The sequence below is a fragment of the Chenopodium quinoa genome, unplaced genomic scaffold (assembly GCF_001683475.1).
Source record: "Chenopodium quinoa cultivar QQ74 unplaced genomic scaffold, ASM168347v1, whole genome shotgun sequence".
Classification (NCBI taxonomy): domain Eukaryota; kingdom Viridiplantae; phylum Streptophyta; class Magnoliopsida; order Caryophyllales; family Amaranthaceae; genus Chenopodium; species Chenopodium quinoa.
Genome location: NW_018742523.1, coordinates 4579779 through 4603297, shown reverse-complemented (window position 1 = coordinate 4603297; position 23519 = coordinate 4579779). Strand labels below are relative to the sequence as shown.

Genomic DNA, 23519 nt, shown 5'->3' with positions numbered 1-23519 from the left:
TATAAGTCATATTTTCTTAGATCTAGATTCAATCCTCACAAGTCACGACATTGGTTATAATTTTTTAAGGAAATAATTGCATGTACATAGGATCAAATTTCTTTGCTCGATTTTAGAAGCATACGTACATATATGTGTACAACAATAATACGTGTGAAAAATACATACTCATTCAATTTCTTTATTTTGGTAAATGGTTTTAGATGAGAACTTACACTCCGTATCTTTGTAGTGTGGATAGTTGACTCCGGTATAAATACTTATTTTAATAGAAAAATAGATATTATGAGTATATTGCTATGTTTTAGTTACAACGTTAAGTATTTCATGCTTGATAAAGGAATGTGTGTGAATAATGAATAAGTTCCGACATTGTGATTAAAATAAAAGATTCTGAACAAAGAAAGTACAAGAGATAATCGGTGGAACTACCAAACATCCCAAATTACTAGCAGTATTCCCTATTTGGAGTGTCCTAATACACTTATCCTGCGGAATACTAGTATTTTGTTTTAAAAAATATTTTTTCCTTTCTACAAAATAGGATAGATTATAATGGGATCGAGGAAATATTAAGTTTCATAAAGGACAAAATTGATGAGACCAAAATATTCATTGTGTCTTCATTCTAGAAGTACTGATGAGGTAAAAACATATCCTCTTGTAGTATAAAACATTTCCTCCACATCTTACTTTACTTACAACTTACCCCTAACTTAATTGATGTGAGGAATTTAATTTAATCTAATTCAAAGTACAGTAACACCTAATTTATCCACATCAACTATATATATATATTTTTTTAATTTTAGCTTAATCAGCAATTTTGTACATAATCAAAACTAACTAGATGCTTAATAAATTCTACCAGCACTGATCAGTCTCCCAAGTGCGGCGAGTATAACCGGAAAAACCCGAAGTCGATGTCGTTCCGCCACCGTATCTGGTACCGGACGACATCGAACAATAAGTAGGGGAGTAACTCAAACGACGGCCTTGAAGCCACATCATCCGATCATAATCAGCCCTCTTTTTAGGATCCGACAATGTAGCATAAGCCTCATGAACCTTAATAAACTCATCAGCAGATGACGTGGCATTATTAGATGTGACAAGAGCAACATCAGGGTGAAGAACTCTAGCCAATTTCCTATACGCAGCCTTGATCTCCTTACCAGAGGCACCCGCCGGAATCCCCAAAACCTCGTAAAACGACGAGTTTTGTAGGGAAGTATTAGAAGCAACCCCTACAGAATAATTGGTGGTGGTGTAGGCGGCGGAGATAGTGGGGAGAGGCCGTCGGAATGAGACATGAGACGTGGATGTGGCGGCGCGGCGAGGATGATTATTGGTGGTGGAGGATAGGGAAGTAAATGGGTTAGATGTAAATGAAGATGATATAGTAGATGCCATATATTTTGGTGTACAAATGTAGAGCTTGATTTAGATTGTGTGAAATATGGAAATTTATGAGTGGTATAAGAAGAGTGCTGAAAGTTAGGAGAATTGTGGGGTTAATATAGGAATTGAGTTGAGAATGCATTAAATTTATGATTGGAGGAAAAGTGGGACCCGTGTCGAAAAAGAAGAGGTTAATGTTGGGCTTATCCATTGGCGGAGGTGGAGAGACCGTATGCTGACTCAGGGAAGTGTCGGTATCTATGGATTTTAAAATTGGTGCCACTGATTTTCTGCAGTTGGATTATTAAATCGGCGCGTTCTTCTAGAAACATTTTATTTCTCAATTTGACAATTATTCATGGGTTTTCTTTTTGTTTTTGCCCTCTTGTGATGTACTGTATGGGCTCGGGTTTAGTTAAAGGAAATTTTGAGTAGATTATTCGAAACGGGTCTGATTATTTTTCTTTTTTTGTCGGACGGAATGGGTCTGATTTTTTTTTTTTTTTTTTTTTTGAACACAAATGGGTCTGATTTTATTATACTAAGGTCATTGAATTTTTTTTTTGAGTTGGGTTGGGATTCTTTGGGCGGGAATGGATGTGCGTTATATTCGTATCAATTAAGTTATTACTCATATGATGAAAGAATTTATACATTTCTTTTAAGTGGAACAATTTAAAATTGGGTTAAAATTCGACCATGTAATTTTGTTTAGATTTCGTATATTGATTGGATGATCAAATACATATTTGCTTTTCCAAATCTACCATTAAGATCATATAACCTTTTTTTTTTTCTTTTTTTTTTTTTTTGAAATGCTATATTTTGTGTTTCAACTTCTCGTATCATCAATTTTAAGTTTGGGTCTCATAGTCAGGATGGAAGGAATAGTAACCGGTTGAAGGACTTCATTGCAACCCTATGGAGTCTATGGGTTACTAGGAATCAGAGAATTTTTAAAGGCACCTAAGATTATATAAGAGACTTGTGTAATAATTTAAAGGGGCCTTTAGTTATCTTCAAGAATACACCAAACCGAACTTGAGAAAGTTGGGAACCTTGAGGATATATGATGAGTATACAGACACACCACCGGGTTTTACTCAAGCAATGATAGGAAGGGATAAAGTTGTCCTAGGGGACAATACAATTAGGCAAGAGTATACCGTTAGAATTGATGGTTCGTGGGAGAAAGGCACGAACAAGTACGGTGTTGGTCGGACAGTAGATTATGGTTCAGGAAGTGAGCATGATGCGGTGGGAAAACTGTGGTTTAGCTACTAATGCCCTTCAAGCTGAGGTAGAGGCGTGCAAAAAAGCTTTACAGTGGAGTCGGGAGAGGAATTTTAGGAAAGTTATGGTATACTCGGATTCAAAGTGTGATGATCTCCATGCTTCGAAGTACAGTGAATGACAACATTGTCACTCACTGGTCCATGAGGGAGATTAAAAGCCCCGGTTTGGGATTTCAGTTCTGCAATATCCTAAAAGTCGATAGGGAACAGGTAGCACGTGCACATTTTATAGCTAACTAGTGTCGGTTAAGTTTAGTTGATATCTAGTGTCTTGTGTTGTGTCGTTGTAAAAAAAAAAAGAATAAAATTTGGGTTTCATTACATTTTAAAAATAGTCCAAATAATAAACACTCCTAATTATACAACAAAACATAATTATTATTTTATTATATATTTGATTTTGAGTTGTCCAATCTAGATTTCACACCCAAAAGTGTCACACAACTCCACTTGTAGAAGAATAAGATCTGATCTAGTTATAGTTTTGTAACCCTATTTTTTAGTATAAGAAAACATTTTCAACTAACAGATAGAACTTCCAACTAAATTCTGTGGTGGCATATATCTCAAAAGTTTCAACCCAAATTTTTACATTACTCAACAGCTAAGTTATACAAGTATGAAATACATCATTGAACATGTCATGAAAAGGAACCAAAGATATGGTTAGCTAAGTTCTAAAATGTCTTAGTTCTTAAATTTCTAGTTAATGAATATATATCATTAATATTTTCACTTCAAGAATACGGTGTTCTACGCCTCTAAATCTCTAATAATATTAGTCAGTGACATGAGCTGATCTTATGCATAGTACTCGTACTACGTAGAAATTGGTTTGGGAAGTGGATATTTCTATTGGATATGGATAAGTCCGAATAGTGTGGGCCCGACTTTAATAGTTTATGGGTCATGGCGTCACATGGGCCTCATGTGTCACGCCAATTAAATTTCGAAGGATAAATGATAGTGACTAGATGATTAAATTGGGCCTTGTAAATTAGAAAGTGATGGTAATGGTAATTTGATGAGGACAACTACTACTCCATACAATTAGTCAATTACTACAAATATTATTATTCTTGGCAAAGATAGAATTTACCGTCCATCTTAGTGTATTAATTACTATTAGAAAAACTATCAATCAAACGGTTAGTGAAAATGACATTGTTTGAAGAATTTGTATGTAATTTGTTAATGCAACTAGAGGCCTAAAAGAGGTATTGACAATAATTCAACCCATAAATCCACGTCAATGTTGTGTGTCCAAGTTATCTCTTCATAAAAAAAGCACAAAAAAGAAAAAGATTTTAAGCATGAAAGATAAAATGAACTATCCCAAAATTTGAACTCCTTGAAAAGCCATTTTTCAAGCTAATTTTTTATTGTTAGGAACAGTGTACAGACGGATACGCCTCTCTATTTTACCATTGATTTTTCTTTTGTATAATGATAATACAATTTTAGTCATTAAAATATTATTTTACTCATTTGCCTTATTGTCAGTGTTTAACCTTAATTACTCCCCCTTTGCTTTTTCTTTTTTCTTCCATTTTCATTTTAGAACACTACAAGAAAACTAGTTTTCAGCGATGACTGACAACAATCGTTGCTAAAAACAGATTCTTGTTGTAAATAACAAAGCAAGGTCCTTACGAGCACAGCCCATACGGGAGTCACAAACCCCCCCACTCTCACCTTTGGGGCACTTGTCTTCACCATCTTATCTTGGCACATCAAGATTTTTAAGTGTAGGAAATATTTATCTTTCTTAATCATATTATATTATTAATTTCTATAATCATTAAATTTTCATAATTTCCTGATAAAAGTGGTTCATAATATTTAATAATTTATTTATATTATGATTTTATGGTAATTAAAGTTATAAAGATATTTCACGTATGATTGATCAAGTACACATGATCTTTTTATATGCATGGTTATTACTAAACTCAATTTATATTTAACCTAACAATAATTAATACTTCCTCCATTATATTAATAAATTTTTTTTATGGTAAATTCAATTCATTAATAAAAAGCTTAGATAGTGCATGGTATTACCACTACAAGAAAACACGATTTTTGTGACTGTCAAAATCAGTCACTAAAACATGAAAATCGGTCATTAAAGACGGAATAATGATCCCTTAACGACGGCATTCCGTCACTAAATGGCGGTTAACTAAACACCTGGTCGCTAAATTAAATTTAAGTGACGTAAATTTTTTATTCAATGCTGTCTGACCAAGAGACATTCACTAATTAGTGATGGATTAGCGTCACTAATTAGTGACAGGTATGCCAATAGTCACTAATTAGTGACTGCTTCATAATCAGTCACTAAATAGTGACGGCTAATCAGTCACTGAATAGAGACCGGTTATGAAACGGTTACAAATTAGTGACCGAATAGCCGTCACTATTAGGGAGTGGGACTGTTTGTCCATTGGCCGCTAATCACTATTTAGTGGTTGTTAGTTTGTTTTTTTAGACATTAGGTGATTATTTGTAAATTGTATATACAATAAAATATGACTGTATACGAAGTAATAATAATTCAAAACTAAATAATTTATATATTTAAATAAATTATATGTATATCTCAAATTACAAAATTCAATAGATTACAAAAATTATAACACAATAACTACATATTTCCTCCGTCCCAGAATACTTGACACAATTTTCATTTTTATTCGTACCAAAATACTTGACACGTTACTAAATATGAAATGGGACCACTAATAAAAATAAAAAATAAAAAAATCCTATACTCTCTTTTGGGACCACAACCCCAAAACCCAATTAAACCCACATTTTCTCTCTCCTCACTATCCCCACCTCCCACGTGTTGTTTTCTTATACTCCCTCCGCCCGCAATTATCTGCAACATTTACCTAAAATGAGTGCTCTATATTATTTGCAACAAATATTTTTCTTTCCTTTTTGGGCAATATTTAACTATTAATTACCCACTATTACCCACTTTTTTGGTTAGTGGTCCCCTCCACCACCTATTACCCACTACCTAAAACCCACTACAAATATTTGTGTTCACATTACAAATACTAAATATACCCTTATTTTTCAACACTTAAATGTTTAGTTTATATATATCATCATATGGGTAATTTTGTATTTTTATCATTCTCTCTCATTAATTAAACCCACAAAAACTCAATTAACACTCCCCTAAAAGTTTTTCCTAGGAATCCGAAATATTGTCCTTTGTTGCAGATAACCTCGGGCGGAGGGAGTATTATAATTTGTAAAAATGCAAAAGAGAATCCTTTAAACGTAGTACAATAAACAAATATTTTAAATGGATCCATTTATAATTTTCTTAAAATACGTGTCCACTCCAACGTCCTAAGTATTCTTGGACGGAGGGAGTACAACCAAAATTCAAAGAATGATAAAATATGCGAAGTATCTTGACAAGATATGAATCAATTTCATTAGATTGAGATTTAATATTATAATATACGGAATATGACTTAAAAAAATTATAAATACGAATTTGGATTGAAAAAAAAAACATTTGAATTTGGATTAGATAAATACAAGATAATTGAGAGATTAAAAAACCCTAAAAATTTTCTCTCTTATCTCTCTTCAAACCTAGCCACCATAGTTAAACTTAGGGGCTGTCATCGATTTTTATCGTTGGTAAGCCCCAAATTCTTCTTTAATTTAATGTTCTTAGTCAATAAAGATCACCAGCAGTATGGTGATTATAGTCAGTCCCTCCATGTAGGGTTTAGTCAGTTCCCTAATGGTGGGATGTTTAGTATTGTTTGTTTGTATGTTTTTCGTGTGTGCAGGGATACAAATTTGAATGATTCGTCTTGCAAATTTGTGGAATTGCGGGTCTGTTGGCATATAGGGGTGCAAATTCAAAAGATTCGTCTTGCAAATTTGCAGATCTTGATGACCAATCAAGTTTTTTCACTTTTGCGACTATACATCAATAGAGCTCCGTCAAGAACGATGCAAAGGCATCTAAAATTATCTAGGAGCAGTTCAGAAGCAATGCCATTAGTTTAGGGGTGTTTAATTCTAGTATTGAGAATTTAGATCTCTTAAGGGATGATTGTAAGTGCCTAATGACTATTATTATTTAATGAAATCACCCCTCCCTATTCCATTCAAAAAAAAAGTGAAGATTTTAGTGCGCCTCATACATGAAAAAATAAGAGATTTTAACTAATTAAAAAAGAATTTTGCAATTTCTTTTATAATTATAAATTATACTCGTAATTGCCAGAGTACATAAGCAAAATAATTGAATTATAATTAACACTTTAAATTCAAGTGTCACGTATAAAAAAAAATTGATAAATTTTAGCCAGTGAAAATTATTTTTTGCAGTTTCTTTTATAATTTAAAATTTTAATTGCCTCATATATATTCAAGATAAATGAATTATATTTAACACTTTAAATTCAAGTGCCACGTAACTATAAAAAATAGATAGTATAAATTAATTAAGTGCAGTCTCAATCACCATTACACCAACCGTCAATTGGTATTAAAATTTACAAGTACTAAATGTAGTACAAAATAACCTAAATATAGGATTTAAAAAATGGCACTTAAATAGATTATAGACTATACTACCCTTTTTATAACCCAACTTAATTCCATTCCTCAGTATTAAGAATCCCATTTTCATCTCCTATTATCCAATCTCACTTTGTAATTTAATCCCAAAAACTATGTGTATCTTCTTTGTGCTTTGGATTTTTAGGGTTGGAAGTTTTGAACATGAATATGATTTTATTGTCATGCAATACAATGAAATTGAAATTCAATCGGTAAAAAACAAAGGGCCCCGAAAACTATAACCGGTAGGTAGTGAAGGGCCCCGAAAATTATAACCGGTAGGTAGGGACGGGCCGCGAAAATTCAATCCGATAGTAAATTAAAGGTCCCGAAAATCATAGCCGGTAATAATTTTTGCCAGAAATTCAATCAAGGTCTCGAAAATGAAGGTCTCTAAAAATATTTTTATTGTCCAATAGACATATAATATAAAATAATCAAAATGACGTTCATCATTGTCCATCAAACCTTACAAAGTTCAATGAATGGTTGAAGACTTTGAGATATGTTTACAAGTAAAACGTTAGGGGTGATTAAATAGGTATGGGGTGGAAAGAGGGTAGATTAAATCATACAAGGGTAAGATTGGACATATAAAATTTATTAATAACTAAGTTACTTTGCATTTAGGTAAAATTATACATGTATTTAGTACCTACATGATGTATCATATAAATATATATTATAATATTTGGGCTTCTATATTATTTATAAGTATAAAAAGATTACTGCAATATAATGAAAGTATACATAAAAACTAATCTAATTTTTTTTGACAACATATGTATTTTATATAATCAAAGTAATATAAGTAAAAAAAAACAGAGAGTACTTAGAATTCGAGTGAAATTAGAATTACTTAGAATTTTCCATATTTTCCCTATAGATCTTCGCTAGTGTTTGATATTGCATAGGATTAGGAAAATTTACCTTGTTTAAGTTATCTTTGTAGGCTATACATATATATACTAGATGAAATCTGTGCGATACACAGTTTGTTTATATTTTTTCAAATAAAATATTTTACTAAATATATATTTATCTGATAAATTTTGTGATATTCGATTACTTACTACTTGAATTTTTTTTAATTATTATGTATTATTAATTTTGTTTCTCATATTTAGATAAAATTCCTAATATAAAAAGATAATATTTTATTTCACAAAGTTACATATGCGGCTGGTCACACCGTGTGGTCGGGATTACTTGGTCAGGGATTACTGGCTGGTCAGGGGTTACTCGGTCAATGTTTTGGTGTGTCTCAGCCGGTCACACGATATGACCAGCTAGATAGAAAACGTGCTAATTTTATTTTTATACTTAATATAAAATTTTATATCTAAAATAAATTATAATTCTTTTTTTCATTGGCTAAAATATAAGATTTTTCTATGTGACGCTCGAAAATACCTTGAAAAAACTCTCCTTTATGTAATTTTTGTAAAAAATTATCATAATGTTGGTTCCATTAATTCAATTAATCTTATTTCATGTTTTTTTTAAAAAATAATAATCTCATGTGTTTATTTTTTATTATAATCCTACGTAGCACTTTAAAAAAACTAATCTTACCTGGCATAATTCTATTGTAGTGTTTTAAAAATATTAATTTTTTTATTATAATCCTAAGTAACGCTTTAAAATAACTAATCTTACGTGGCATAATCCGATTGTACTATTTTAAAAATACTAATCCAAACTTGATGCTCTAATAATTTTTTTTTAAAAAAATAATTTTATGTGGTTCTCTAAAAACTCGGAATATATATATATATATATATATATATATATATAATATATATATATATATATATATATATATATATATATATATATATATATATATATATATATATATAGGAAGAGGATCATGTGAAAACAAGATTAAATCTGAAAACTGAAATCGGACAATCTCCACCGTCCATAAAAATCAACGGTTGAGATTAGAGGAAAAAAAAGTTATGCCGACATTCTATCTCCTTCTCAGGTCCTTTTTCTCTCTCTTCTCTCTAAGTTCTTCTCATTCTCTTTCTAAAGATTTTACAATTTCTGGCTGAATTTCCAACAGGTTCGAGCTCCGATCTCCGATCTTCCTCTAGTTTGATATCATCTTCATCTTCTTACTCTATCAATTTTAAAATCAAAATTTCGCTGTTTCAATTCTAATCTTGATTAGAATATAAATTTGGAAATACTTGGTCGAGTGAGCAGACGAGTTGAAATTCGAAGAATGCGAATAATGTTTATCGAGGCTTAATGAGCGATAATTCTCACACATTTCTCGCACTCGTTCTCGAAACAATCCTTGATGAGAGAAAATACTGCTAAAGCCTTTGTTCGAGGTCGGTCTATCAATTGCCTGCTAAGTTTTTGTTAAAATGTCAATGAGAATTTCTTGCGATTTTCGCCTAAATTTTGCTAACATTGTTCATAAACTTGCAAAAATCAAGTCAAATCTAACAATTGAAGCTGACATTTCATCAATGAAACCCAAGATTTGTTGATAATTTAGAGTGTCGGAGTGGAGCGCTCGCTCTACGGAATCGCGCTCGCGCCAGCTAGGCGCGACTCGCGATAAAACCGCGCATAAACCGCGATGAGTTTCTGGAAAATCTGGAAAGTTAGGAGGCGCACCCGCGCCATGGTATGACGCGAGCCGCGCCTAAACCGCGTCAACTCTCTGGAAAATTGAAATTTTTAGGCAAAGAAGGAGGCGCGCCCGCGCCGCTTCGCTTGCGCCCGGGCTTCTTGTCGTTTCGCGGTTTTATGCGACGGTTGGATTCTATTTTAGATAGAATGTTGTTTTCGAAAGAAAAAAAAAAAGAACTTGATTCTCTTATTTTCTCCCCAAGAATTCTCTAAATTTCTCTTAATTTTCTTGCAAACTATTTTGAGAAAATCTATTGATTTTAGCCTTCTTTGTGATTCATCCATCGGTGTTTCGATTCTTTGTGCTAAGAACGGAATTTCTGTCAATTGTATCTCAAAGGGAATTTCCGGAATAACCCTAGCACCGTGTGGGGGAAATTAATCCCTTTAGGAAAGTATTCATACGCCTTTGACAGTGTATCAAGATCATAGTTTCAAGGGACGTTGCAATTCTCATGTTCATGTTCGGTTGATCGGCTTGGAATTAAGGCAAGTGTAATTAAACTTCACATTAGTGTCTTCATTAGAAATTTCTGTAATTTCTTAGTGATATTAATACTTGATTGTAACACCTTGGTTGTGTTTGATTGTATTACTTTACTTTGTTATAGTAATCACATAATTTAGGTTTTGTTCCCACACACTTTATTAAGTGTTTTCTTGATTGAATACGCTGTAAAACCTAACATTCTAAAGGGATTAATTTTCTTTGAGTAATCAATTATGTCTAGTGTGAAGGAATTAACAACTAATTTCGTCAAACTCAAGAAGTTTGATGGTGTTGAATTTAGGAGGTGGAAGAAGAAAATTTACTTTCTTCTTACATCTCTTAATGTTGCCTATGTTATAAGTACTTCAAGGCCGAATGAACATGAGAATGAGACCTTGGAATCCGTTCGGGAAAGATCGAAATGGGACAACGATGATTTCATTTGTCGTGGTCACATCTTGAATGGGATGGAAGATGACTTGTTTGATGTCTACCAAAATGTGGAATCGGCTAAGGAGCTTTGGGAGTCCTTAGAGAGCAAATACATGGGATGTGTGATTATTAGTTTAATTGGGTCGTTTTTGGGTCGCTTTGTTTTAGTATTCTTTGTTTTTTTTTTCTCTTTTTTTTTTTTTTTTTTTTTTTTTTTTGGAAATTATGAACACAATTTCGGGTTAGTGGTTCAGTTGGGACTGTATATGACCTTTTTTTTTTTCTTCTTATTTTCTTTACAAATTATATGGGAAAAATGTCTGTTTAAGTCCGAACTAATGTTGAAGAAACATAGTGTAATTTAAAAGTAAGGGGGTTTTATGTGCTTAAATTTATATTGTGTGTTTAGGTGAACAATGTAATTTGCATGCAATTTGTCATTTTAACAATAAAAAATTTGATATTAATTGACTTGTTTTTTTTTTTTTTCCGGCAATAATATATATTAATATTAATACTAATAAATATAATAATAATGAGATCATGTACATAATACCGATAATTAATAATAATAATAATTATTATTATGATTATTAATTTTAATAATAATAATAATAATTATTATTATTATATTAATATTAATAATAATAATTATTATTATAGTATTAATAATAATTAGTATTATTAATATATTAATAATAATAATAATAATAATAATTGAAAAAAATAACAAGGACATAAATATTGATAACAATCCCAAAATATGATATTAATTAGAAAAATGTGTCATAACTACAAACAAACGTAATTAATTACACTAAGCTAGTTAAAACAGAAATAAATGATATTTACAAATTAAATGTGATGTAGGCCGCCAACATGTCTCGAATTACATTGAGTTCCTCGCTCGTGAACGGATTTTCCGTTTGTCCCTTGCAAAACTTGGAATACATACACAAAATGTAAGTTATTAGGAGTGAACTCATAAATAGTCATAACATGTCTTTATCACTTATTTATAGGTGGCCAAGGCTTGAAATTACAAGAAAATATCAATTAAGGGGTTTTAGAACGCAATTTCAACCAAAATGGCCCGAGTAAGGCCATTTTGACTACTAGGATGCCTATTTCCTACATTTCTTGTCAAGTGAACTCATAAATAGTCATAACATCTCTTTATCACTTATTTATAGGTGGCCAAGGCTTGAAATTACAAGAAAATAGCAATTAAGGGGTTTTAGAACGCTTTTTCAACCAAAATGGCCCGAGTAAGGCCATTTTGACTACTAGGATGCCTATTTCCTACATTTCTGTCTAGCGAACTCATAATTAGTCATAACATGTCTTTATCACTTAGTTATTGGTGACTAAGGCTTGAAATTACAAGAAAAGAGCAATTAAGGCGTTTTGGAACGCAATTTCAACCAAACTGGCATACCTCTTCAAGCTGTTGTGTGTCTGTACAATGACTCACTATGTCAAACATGAATCTCATCACGTATAGGCCACAATCAACTCCGTTATCTTGTTGTGCGCACTAGCATGAGGAACAAAGTACATGAATCAAACATACATAGCAAATTAGCAACATCTTACGCATTGTATATTACGAAAATCAAAATATCATGTGGCATCACCATCAGTGATTTCCATGTAGGACCTCGAGGAGCTCGAGAATTTATCTTCTTCATAACACTACATAGAAAAGTAAGTTCAAATTTGATTAGTATAATTAATATATATGAGTTAGGTTATGATAATCAATAACAAGAATTGAAGCTATGTATATTTACTTTTGCAGTATGGACTTCACGAGGCGCTTTCTTGGTTGAGGTAACCGAGCAAAATCAAAGAAGAAGATTGTGTTACTGGAAACACAAATCACCAGTAAGGTCCAATGATAACTACGTACATACATTCACAAGAGACAAACAAATCAATAATTAGGCAAGTACAACATATAAACTGGGAAAACAAATGAATTTGACAAGCATAATCTGACGTACTCCTCATAATATGGGGCAAATATAAACATGTCTCCCACACGCACTGATTCCTTGATACCCCGTTCAACATAGTACAACACGTCAGCATGGTTACCTAAGATTCTAGCAGTGGAGATCTGCTCTGGGCATAACCACCCAATTTGACATGGAGAACCAAGCTCCCATAAGTGCTCTTGGAGTGCTCTGCATGCATGATAATAGAATATTAATCGAAAACCAACCGACAATCACCACTAAACTGAATAACATAAATTGAGTACTAGTTGAATTACCAGATGCATATTTGAATGAGGGAAATGTTAAGCATTGCACCACTTAGAAATTCCTTCACATCTTCTTTAAATAGCCATGCCTTTGCATCATCATCGTAGTGGAACATTTCCTTAGGTAGTGGAACTTGAATGGGGCTGTCACTAGGCAACACGCAAACACCGTTGTGCAGATAAGTTAACTCCTTAGAGAGCGATTGAAGCACCGTGTCTTCAACTAGTGGAGTAGCTTGCATAGCTAAACCTCGTGAAGAGCTCTTGTTCGACGCTTTTCCACTCACCGAGCCATGTTCACTCCTCTTCTTTGGCATCGGTTGATCAATGCTTTTTGGACCCTCCACCCTCTTCTTTGGAGTTTGGCTTTTCCTTGATGGCTAATAAGACAAATCACACAAATGGTTAGAAAAGAATTTCATTTAACTCTTGGGATGAAAATCGGGTATAGAGTAAAGCGTGAACTTTAAATCTTAATTACCTGGTTCACCAACCGTATCCAAGCACATGGCCATTGCACCAAACTACCTTTTGCCGCCCAAAGTGTAGTAAACTCATCCTCCTCTACGGGCACAGGTATTAGGATGTCCTCGAACCCGGCAACCACAGAATGGATCCCGACCGAATAATGCCCAGGTCGAAGCGGTCGTAAATGGATCGTTCCTTGTTCGGCCGGTTGTGCACTACCATATGCAACGACATTCAAAGCTCCACTATTCGCCCGGGTGAAGAATTTCACAACAGGTCTCTTCCTGCACCAATTTGGAATATCACTAGTAAGAAACAAGTAAAACAAAAAAAAGGGAAGAGAAAAACAACTAATGAAAAACAGAACAACAGCAACAGCGAAACAGCGCAGCAACAGAACAACAGCTGCACTGCCGGCACTGCTGCTGCCTGCACAGTGTTTGCCTGCACAGCTGCTGCCTGTTGCCTGCACAGCTGCTGCACAGTTCACAGGAGGCAGCACAGTTCATAGGCAACATATAAACAGCAGGGACTAGCTCACAGCACAGACATAGGAGCAGTGAGCTCACAGCACAGACACAAGCTCACAGCACAGCTCACAGCACAAACACAAGCTCACAGCAGGCAGCACAGTTCACAGGTAACATATAAACAGTATGAGTGAACTCACAGCACAGAAACAGGAGCAGTGAGCTCACAGCATAGACATAGCTCACAGCAGGCAGCAGGAAGACACGACTCACAGCACAGACACGACTCACAGCACAGACACAGCTCACAGGACAGACACAGCTCACAGACATAAAAACAGCAGCAACATAGCACAGAAACAGCATAACTCCCAGCATCACAGCTCACAGCTCCACAGAAACAGCAGACATAACTCACAGCACAGAAACAACAGCAACACAGCACAGAAACAGCACAACTCACAGCATCACAGCAGGCAGCATAGCTCACAGCTCCACAGAAACAGTAGACACAGCTCACAACACAGAAACAGCAGCACCACAGCACAACTCACAACATCACAGCAGGCAGACGACAGCATCAGATCAACCATGAAAGCAGGCAGGCAGCAAGCACAAAAACAGACAGGCAGCAAGCACAGAAAAAGCATGACAGAAACAACATGACAGAAACAGAAACACGACAACAATAGCACAGAAACTGGTCTTTATAGGAACGAAGAAACACGAAACAAATGAAGAAACGAAGAACATTTACAGCACATAAAACCGCAAACTTCATCCAATATAAAGAAACAACACAACAAACTTCACAAATTCACAGCAGAATCAAAGAACCAATATCACCATCCAAAGAAATAACTAAACAACTCACCTATAAAACTGGAAAGTCATGAGGTGTTGGATTTTCAAGCTCCCTCAAGTACGCATGAGCAGGATTACTAACCTGCAATAGTGTATTGATAGTGCGAGGCTAATTAGAACCCACGTAACTCAAAAAGTCAAAACTTATACATTAGAAACCACTTGATCATGTACCTCCTCGTCTGCATGTATCCCATCTTCTCCTTGTTTTCGTGGGTGACTAGAAGAGTCAACTGGTGTAGTCGAGGAGAAAGGCAAGCTTGGCAAGTTCATTTTCTTTGCCCATTCATTGAACTCTTCTCGCATCTCATTGCGCACTTGTTCCTTAATTGATGCCACCGTGGCATCCAAGTTGATCGGTGAGTTCACACTTGCCCGGGATCTCCCTGATTTGGTATATTCCGGACCCATCACCTTCTCCCATCCTAGCAAGCTCCCCCCCCCCGGCACCCAATATGTGTCCTGGATGGTAGGGCTTTCCCAAAGCCAAGGTGAAAGGGTCCTTCTCTACTGTTGGGACGAGCTTGCCTTCAACAAGCTCTTCAGTGTACTCAAGCTGTATCAAAAACAAAAAGGCAACATCAAGTTAGTGTTTATGTAAAGTGATATATATGCAAAAGATTCATGCAGTTTACAATTCATAGTTGCTTACAAGTTTATCTGCCATTTCTTTCGTTTTCGGAGCCTTGATGGACCATTTTCCGGTTTTCTTGTCACGAGAATACAAAGAACAAAAGAAATCTCCGGCACGACTAACCAAAGTACTGGTCGTGGAGTCAGAGGGCATTGTGGAGGACCCTAGAAGTGCAGTGGGGTATACTCCCTCACTCACCCACGTCTCCCTCCATTCATCAAACGTCATACACCCCATACGATGGTAGTATTGCTTCTGCAATGCATTCTTGGAATTCTGCTCCCTTATTTCCTACATAATTAGACATATTAGTTTCAAAACTACCAAAATATTAAATATATTATACAATTGTCATCAGAGTTACTTGAACTTACAATTGCTTCTTTTTTGCTTTTTTGGAGAACGAAAGCATCCCAATCTTCTTTTGATACGCTAGGCCATATTTGCCATGGGAGTTTCTCTTCATTGATGACTTCATCATCATTGCCACCTCCTTTCTTGTTCTTTGGTTTTCTCACAAGTTTCTTTGTGATAAACAGACGAACTAAGGAGGTCTTGAAGCCTCTGAATCTTGCTGCAAGTAAGGATTCAAACACCCTTTTCTTGGCGTACTCATTTGGAATGTTAAATAGACTCTGTAAGCACAAATAACAGTCATTATTAGTTTTCCCATTTAATAATAATAAATTGAAGGAATTTGTAAATGTGCAAACAAAACACTTGCCCTAGTATCATTCCAAAACGTGTCAATCAAGCCTGTAGGTACTTCGCTCAAACGAAGAGTAATGGGAATTTTGCGCGCACAAATCCCAACTTGAACAACATACTGACGACGCCATTTGCCTGTAGGTTGGCCTACCCTGTCATACTCCAGGACCATTGGACCGACAGGTTTCTTGAAACTTGTCGTCGGACCCCTCAGCTTTTTGTTCGCTTGTGCCTTTACCCCCCCTCCACTAGGATTCTCATCAAACGACTCAGACATTGCATTTTCAATAGGAGGCGCTTGTTCAGCTGCAATTTCAAACTCATCAAGCATACGATCCAAAACATCTTGAGCCTGATCTTCTGCCTCACCCAAATCAGGCTCCTTGTTCACTTCATACGACTCGTCCCCATCCCCAGATGAATTATCATCATCATCCTCTACATCCTCCATTCCAATACGGTAGTGATCATCCGCCATGAGATGTAAAACCTGTCATACAAACATAACACGTTATTAGTTGTAATATAAATAAATTTGTAAGGTAAACTTATAATTAAATATAAATTGCTGAATTATAATACAAATTAACATAGAAAATGGGGAACTAAGTTACTTCATTCATTTACAAGAAAATACGAAAAATGGGCAAGTAAGTTAACAGTTTCATTCATTTTCACCTAAAAATGTGATTTAATAATACTTTCGACGACTACAATTTCAAACTAACAAAAAATAGCACCTCAATCTAATATTCCTTCGTCGTGGTCTCATTGCATGTAATTGGCTTGGTCGTCTATCTCATTTGGTACAACAGGTCTAGGAACAGTGAAAGGTGCCAAGTCATCAAACGCATCATATTCTTCCTCATCCTCGACATCTCCAACACCAAGGATTCTTCTTTTGCCGGCTAGCACAATAGACCATTTTGAGTCGGCTGGGTCACTTACGTAAAACACTTGCTTGGCTTGAGATGCAAGGATGAATGGTTCAGCACTATCATTCAGGTGGCCAAGATTTACAAGAGTAAAGTTATCATGTTTGATGTTACGCCTGATATTATCAACCCACTTACACCGGAAAAGAGCAATCGTGAAGTCACAATAATCAAGCTCCCATATTTCTTGAATTCGACCGTAGTATGACAACTCTGCATCAACAGGTGATTTATCCTTAGCACTTGCAAACTCCCTTGACGATGCCACAAACGTTACACCACTCTTTTGGGTCGAGGATGATTTCAAATCCTGACGCTCAGTCCAAAATGTGTACCCATTTATGTCATATCCTTCAAATGAGCGAACGTCATCCCTAGGACCATAAGCAAGCCACCTTACTGTATCTGTGACACTCTCATACTTTCCACCCATCACTCGATCACGAAACCAACTCACAAACTTCTTATTATGCAATTGCATCAGTGCCCGTTCACCTTTCGATGGAAATTCATCACGCAAACTAGCCATGTGCTCGTCTAAATATGGGTGAACATCTGCAACATGGTGTAACACATATAGGTGCGCTTGTAAGAACTTATCTCGATCAGGTGACATTCGTTTCGACCCGATTGTGCCATGACCATCAAGTCTCCCTTCGTGTCGAGAAGTAGGAATACCAATAGGTTTAGCAACGGCTATATAGTCGGCCACAAAATTACCGACCTCCTCAGCCACGGTCCCTTGAATCATACTTCCTTCCGGGTGAACCCGATTCCTCACTTTATCTTGCAATGTACCCATATGTCTTTCAAAAGGATAGAACCACCGCATGAACACTGGACCGCATAACTTAATCTCACGCACCAAATGAAGAATCAAATACACCATTATGTCGAAAAACGAGGGTGGGAAGTACATCTCAAATTTGCATAAAGTCACAACCACATCCGCCTGTAAAGCATCAAGTGTACAAGGATCAAGCACTTTGCTGCATATTGTATTGAAAAATGAACAGAGGCTTGTAATAGCTTCCCTCACGTGCTTTGGTAAAATACCACGTATTGCAATTGGTAGGAAAACTTGCATCAGAACATGACAATCATGGGATTTCATACTTGTCAGCTTCAATTCTCCATTTAAGGATACAAATCTCTTCATGTTAGATGCGTACCCTGATGGAACCTTAATGCCATACAGACATTTACAAAACATCTGTTTTTCTACCCTTGACAATGTGTAGCAAGCCGGAGGTAAATAGGCCTTGCCCTCCTTGGCTTTTCCCTCATTTTTCTTCCTCGACGCATCCGTGGCCTTTCCCTTTCCCTTGCTCTTCCCCTTTCCTGTTTTCGAACTCAATTCATTTTCCTTTTCCTGTTCCTTTCCCTTACTAACCCTTTGTTGAACCCACAATTCTGGACGCACCCCCATCTTTTTCAAATCATCCCGTGCACCCTTTCTGTCCTTTGTCTTGCTTTGAATATTCATCAGCGTTCCCACAAGAGCATCACACACATTATTCTCTATATGAATTACATCAAGACAGTGCCTAACGTCATGTTCTTTCGAGTACGGGAGCAACCAAAAGATTTATTCTTTTTTAAAGAGAGCAATTGACTCCGCCGCTTTTTCTGATTTCTCAAAGACTGTTCGTACACCCTTAACTCGAGCGTAAACCTCCTCACCAGTCAATGGCCTAGGCGCACTCCCCTCTTCCGCTGTCCCATCAAAAGCCTTTTTCTACCTATGGTACGGGTGATCGCGCCTGAGCAACCTTCTGGTCCGCAAATACACCTCTTTGTGAGAATGATCAAGGCGTCTGCTTGGCGTATCATCAATACAAATGGGGCATGCTTTTTTCCCTTTGTTCTTATACCTAGACAAGTTGTCATATGCAGGAAAATCATTAACGGTCCACATAAGAGTTGCACGCAATGTGAACATCTCATTCTTATGAGCATCAAACACGGAAACCCCTTCGTCCCACATCTTTCTCAAATCATCAACAAGTGGCGCAAGATAAACATCTATGTCGTTTCCTGGTTGCCTTGGCCCTGATATCAAAAGTGAAAGCATTACGTATTTCGGTTTCATGCACAACCAAGGAGGCAAATTGTAGATCACTAAAAGTACCGGCCATGTGCTGTGCTGGGTACTAAGAGTGCCAAATGGATTCATCCCGTCCGTGCACAAACCAAGCCTTAAATTCCTGACTTCATCACCAAATTCCCCAAACTTCATATCAATGTTCTTCCATTGCGGGGAGTCGGCTGGGTGCTTCAGCATTCTGTTTTTCTTTCTTCCCTTTGCATGCCACCTCAAGTTTTTAGCGTCTTGTGGTAAATAGAACAGACGCTTAAACCTTGGAATAATGGGAAGATACCACAACACCTTAGCAGGCGGTCCCTTCGTATAAGCATTGCAACTCATGCGCTTGTAGCGCAACTTCTTACATCGTGGACACTCCTCCAATTTTTCATATTCATTTCGATAAAGAATACAATCATTAGGACATGCATGTATCTTCTTATACTCCAAACCAAATGGACACATGAGCTTCTTTGCGTAATAGTAAGACTTAGGAATTTCATTCCCGTCGGGCAACATCTCACTTAACGCGGTCAACAAAGAAGTAAAACTATTGTCCGTCCACCCATGCTTCAACTTAATGTTAAAAAGTGTTAGCACGACTGATAGTTTGGAGTATTTTTTGCACCCAGGATACAAAGGCTTTTTAGAAGCCTCCGATAATGACTCAAACACGTCACCTTCAAAACCACGCATCATCTCATCCACCCCTTCATCCTCGACCTCATCCACATGATCATCCTTAAATCCATCCTCAGCACCATTATCAACAATATGTTCATCATTATTCTTGTACTCCTCGTCCACACAAATGTCATTGCTTCTATCATCATGCACATCATTCCCAATAACATCCCCACTGTACTCTCCTTCTTCACCGTGCCAAATCCACACATGGTATTTAATCCTAAACTCACGACAAACTACATGATCTCTAATGATATCAACACTATTGACCACCTTCACATTATTACAATCAACACAAGGACAATAAAGTCAATCGACACCCATTCTGCGCTGATAAGATGAAGCCCTCTCGCAAAACTCTTGAACCCCATCAAAGAATTCCAATGTATCACGTCTACCATACATCCAGCCACGATCCTTCTCCATTAAGTAAATTGTCTCTAAACATGGCAACATATTACGAATAATGTATAATTGCTACATCTATTATATATATAAATCAAATTCAAACACACACCATGCATATAACATTCATATAGATGCAAAAATGCATATATGCTTCTGAAGGGTCCTTATCACTCCAACCTAACCCATCCTTGAACGTTTACTCTCACCAGTGAATGTATGTCGACTTTTCAATTTGAAGGAAAATCCGGCAGCATTTTCCCCCCAGTTCTCCAAGTACACGACGTAGGTAATTACTTACCCACATATGTACCCAGAGAACATGGTGATCGAGGAAATGGTAAGCCAAGATGTTCCTTAAAATCGAAAAAAGGACATACATTCACCACCTAAGTGAGAGTAAACGTTCAAGAACAGTCCCAACCGGGGACTATTCAAGACTTTCTCCTAATGAGAAAGCCTTGAACGGGTATCTAGGCATATGATGATACATGCAATCAATTAAAAAACAATGGATTAATCACACATCATGATAAAAGTTGCACTAAAGTTATATCATACACAATCTCCACAAAAGTGTGCAAACAAGAACTTATATATAGCACATAAAGTTATATCTATACCTGAGTACCAATAAAGTCTTAACACTCTCCACTAGAAGGTCAATGCCAAGGTCAATGCTTCGCCCAAAAATTCCTCTGAATCTTTTTCCTTATAGCCTATATAGAACACAAACAGAAAACCAGATTAAGGGAAAAGATAAGAATGATATTAGTGAACAAGAACAAGGACAGTTATAGTAAGATACCAGGATGCTTTCCGCCCAGTCTCCAAAGTGATGATCTTACCCTAGAAGCCCTTGACACCCATTTCTTAGCCTGAAATCCATATATAGTGAGAAGCAACTCATAATTAAAAAGCACCAAAAAGCAAATTAAATAGATTGAAAGTTGAAAGGAGCATTGATAGTAATTTTAAATAAAAAATGTTTTTGAACAAACATGTTGCAGCCTAGTGAAGTCTCAAGGGCAAGGAGGGGGGTAGCAAAGACCTAGGATTGAATCCTCTTTTAATCAGTGTCATTTGTGACTCCCTATACTCCTGTAGAATTGTAGAGCAAATATACAACATTGAACTCAATGAGCACCACTTTAGGATTCTTTCTCTTTATTCATATTCTTATAAGTAGGACTGTACAAAGTGCAAACTTATCAACCATTGCAATATATGTGCTTTCTTTTAGTATACAAACTGATTCAAAATACTTACCGCTTACATAATACCAAAGTTCGGAAATGATAACTAGTTAACTACACATAAAAAGCATTCCAAGCACCACAACACCCCTAGGTACGCTACTAAGCTAAACTAAAAAAACCACCAAACAGCAACAACAACTAATAAGGACTTACATTTGTGGAGGGGCAGCCTTGTGCGTTTAATGGAGGGGGAGCCTTGCGCGTTTAATGGAGTAATTAAGTAGCAATTGACAAAACCCTAGCAATTACAAGAAACTTACAATTATTAAACTAAAGATCAATTCCTCAAAAAACCCAACAATGGTTTTAATGCAATACATGGAGAAGCTAAGTGAATGGAGGAGAGGCGTTATTACTTACCTTAGGTTGAAGCTGCTTCAATGGAGGGAGGAGGATATGGCGAACTGAAGAGAAGAACGAAGCTCAGAAAGGAATGTTGCGTGCGTGCGGAGGTAGAAGCTTCAATGGAAGCTTTAATGGAGTAAGCGTATGGGAAGAGGGAATGCGCGCGTCCTGGGAATTTCATAATATGAAAGCAGAATTGAATTGAACGAAATAAAAGTATTGAAGAAGAAGAACGTTGAAAACCGGTTTTTTTTTTTAATTTGGCACCGGTTCAAACCGGTGCTAAGAACTAAGGTTGGCACCGGTTTTAGTGGAACCGGTGCTAACTCCTTTGATTTCATTATTTTTTTATTGTTTTTTTAGTTGGCACCGGTTTGAACCGGTGCTAATTAAAGAAGTTGGCACCGGTTTAGGTGAGAACCAGTGCCAACTATGAATTTCCCATTCCCGCCCATTAATGTTGGCACCGGTTTTCAAGAACCGGTGCTATAGGAGGGTGCCTATTTAGTTTTTTCTACTAGTGGAAGATTATGATAAGTTTGTATCTGCTGAAATTCCTCCTAGTACATCTTCTACTCTTCGAAAGATTCTTCTAGCATATATGATGCATGGTCCATGCGGGAACCTTAATCCTAAATGTGGTTATATGCGCAAGTTTTGGAACAAAGAGTGTTGTAGGTATAATTTTCCTAGACAATTCTCAGATTTCGCCATTTTGAATAAAGAAGGTTATCCTCTATACAAGAGGAAAAATACAGGAGAAAGTGTTAAAATTCGGAATGCTCAGCTTGATAATCGATGGGTAATACCATATAATCTATATTTATCTTTATTATTTGACTGCCATTTAAATGTTGAAGTATGGTCAACTGTTAATGTAATATTCCGAATTTTGGGAAAATATTTTAATAATTTCTTAAATTATTTAATTTGGAGCCAAAATGAATTTTAAATTTTGGCGCCAAATATAAGTATTTAATCATTTGAATAATTAATTATTTTTGGACATCTAAATTAATAATATTGGTTTAGTTATCTTTTATAGGTCAGTCTAGATTTTATTCAATGTTGTTATCTTAGAAATTTCAAGAGTTTTAAAGATAATACCTAATATACATTATGATTTACAACTAATTTTAGTTTTGATATTATCTAAAATGTTTATATATTTGTATAATAGCTTAATTTAAGTATCAAATTCAATTATTTTTTTTATTTAAATATGATTTTCGTTTTTTTATATTAAAAAAAAGAAAGAAAAAAAAAACCAGAGTTTTTTTTGGGTAAATAGAATTTTTATTACCAAAACAGATTGTACAACTTACAAAATGAGTTGCACACACAAGAACACCCAAAATACACAAGACCCAAAGGTCAAACCTCCCCTAAAAACACCGTTCAAGGATCTAGTTTAGCCACCTTCTAGGAAGGGTTCTAAACAGACCAAGAATAGACTGAGCCTAGCCCCCTGAACACCTTCTAGGAAGGGTATCAAGGACTAGGACCAGGAA

At 35.8% G+C, this 23519-nt stretch overlaps 1 protein-coding gene across 1 annotated transcript; it reads right to left on the bottom strand.

Moving 5' to 3' along the window:
* Positions 1–559: 559 nt before the first annotated feature.
* On the bottom strand, positions 560–1522 carry LOC110720024 (chaperone protein dnaJ 11, chloroplastic-like). The gene has a single exon (XM_021899028.1). The coding sequence runs from the start codon at positions 1411–1413 to the stop codon at positions 865–867; it is 549 nt and encodes a 182-aa protein (XP_021754720.1). The 5' UTR covers positions 1414–1522; the 3' UTR covers positions 560–864.
* Positions 1523–23519: the final 21997 nt, after the last annotated feature.

Excerpts from the sequence above, each read along its gene's own strand:
- LOC110720024 (XM_021899028.1), bottom strand. The coding sequence starts at position 1,413 with ATGGCATCTACTATATCATCTTCATTTACATCTAACCCATTTACTTCC.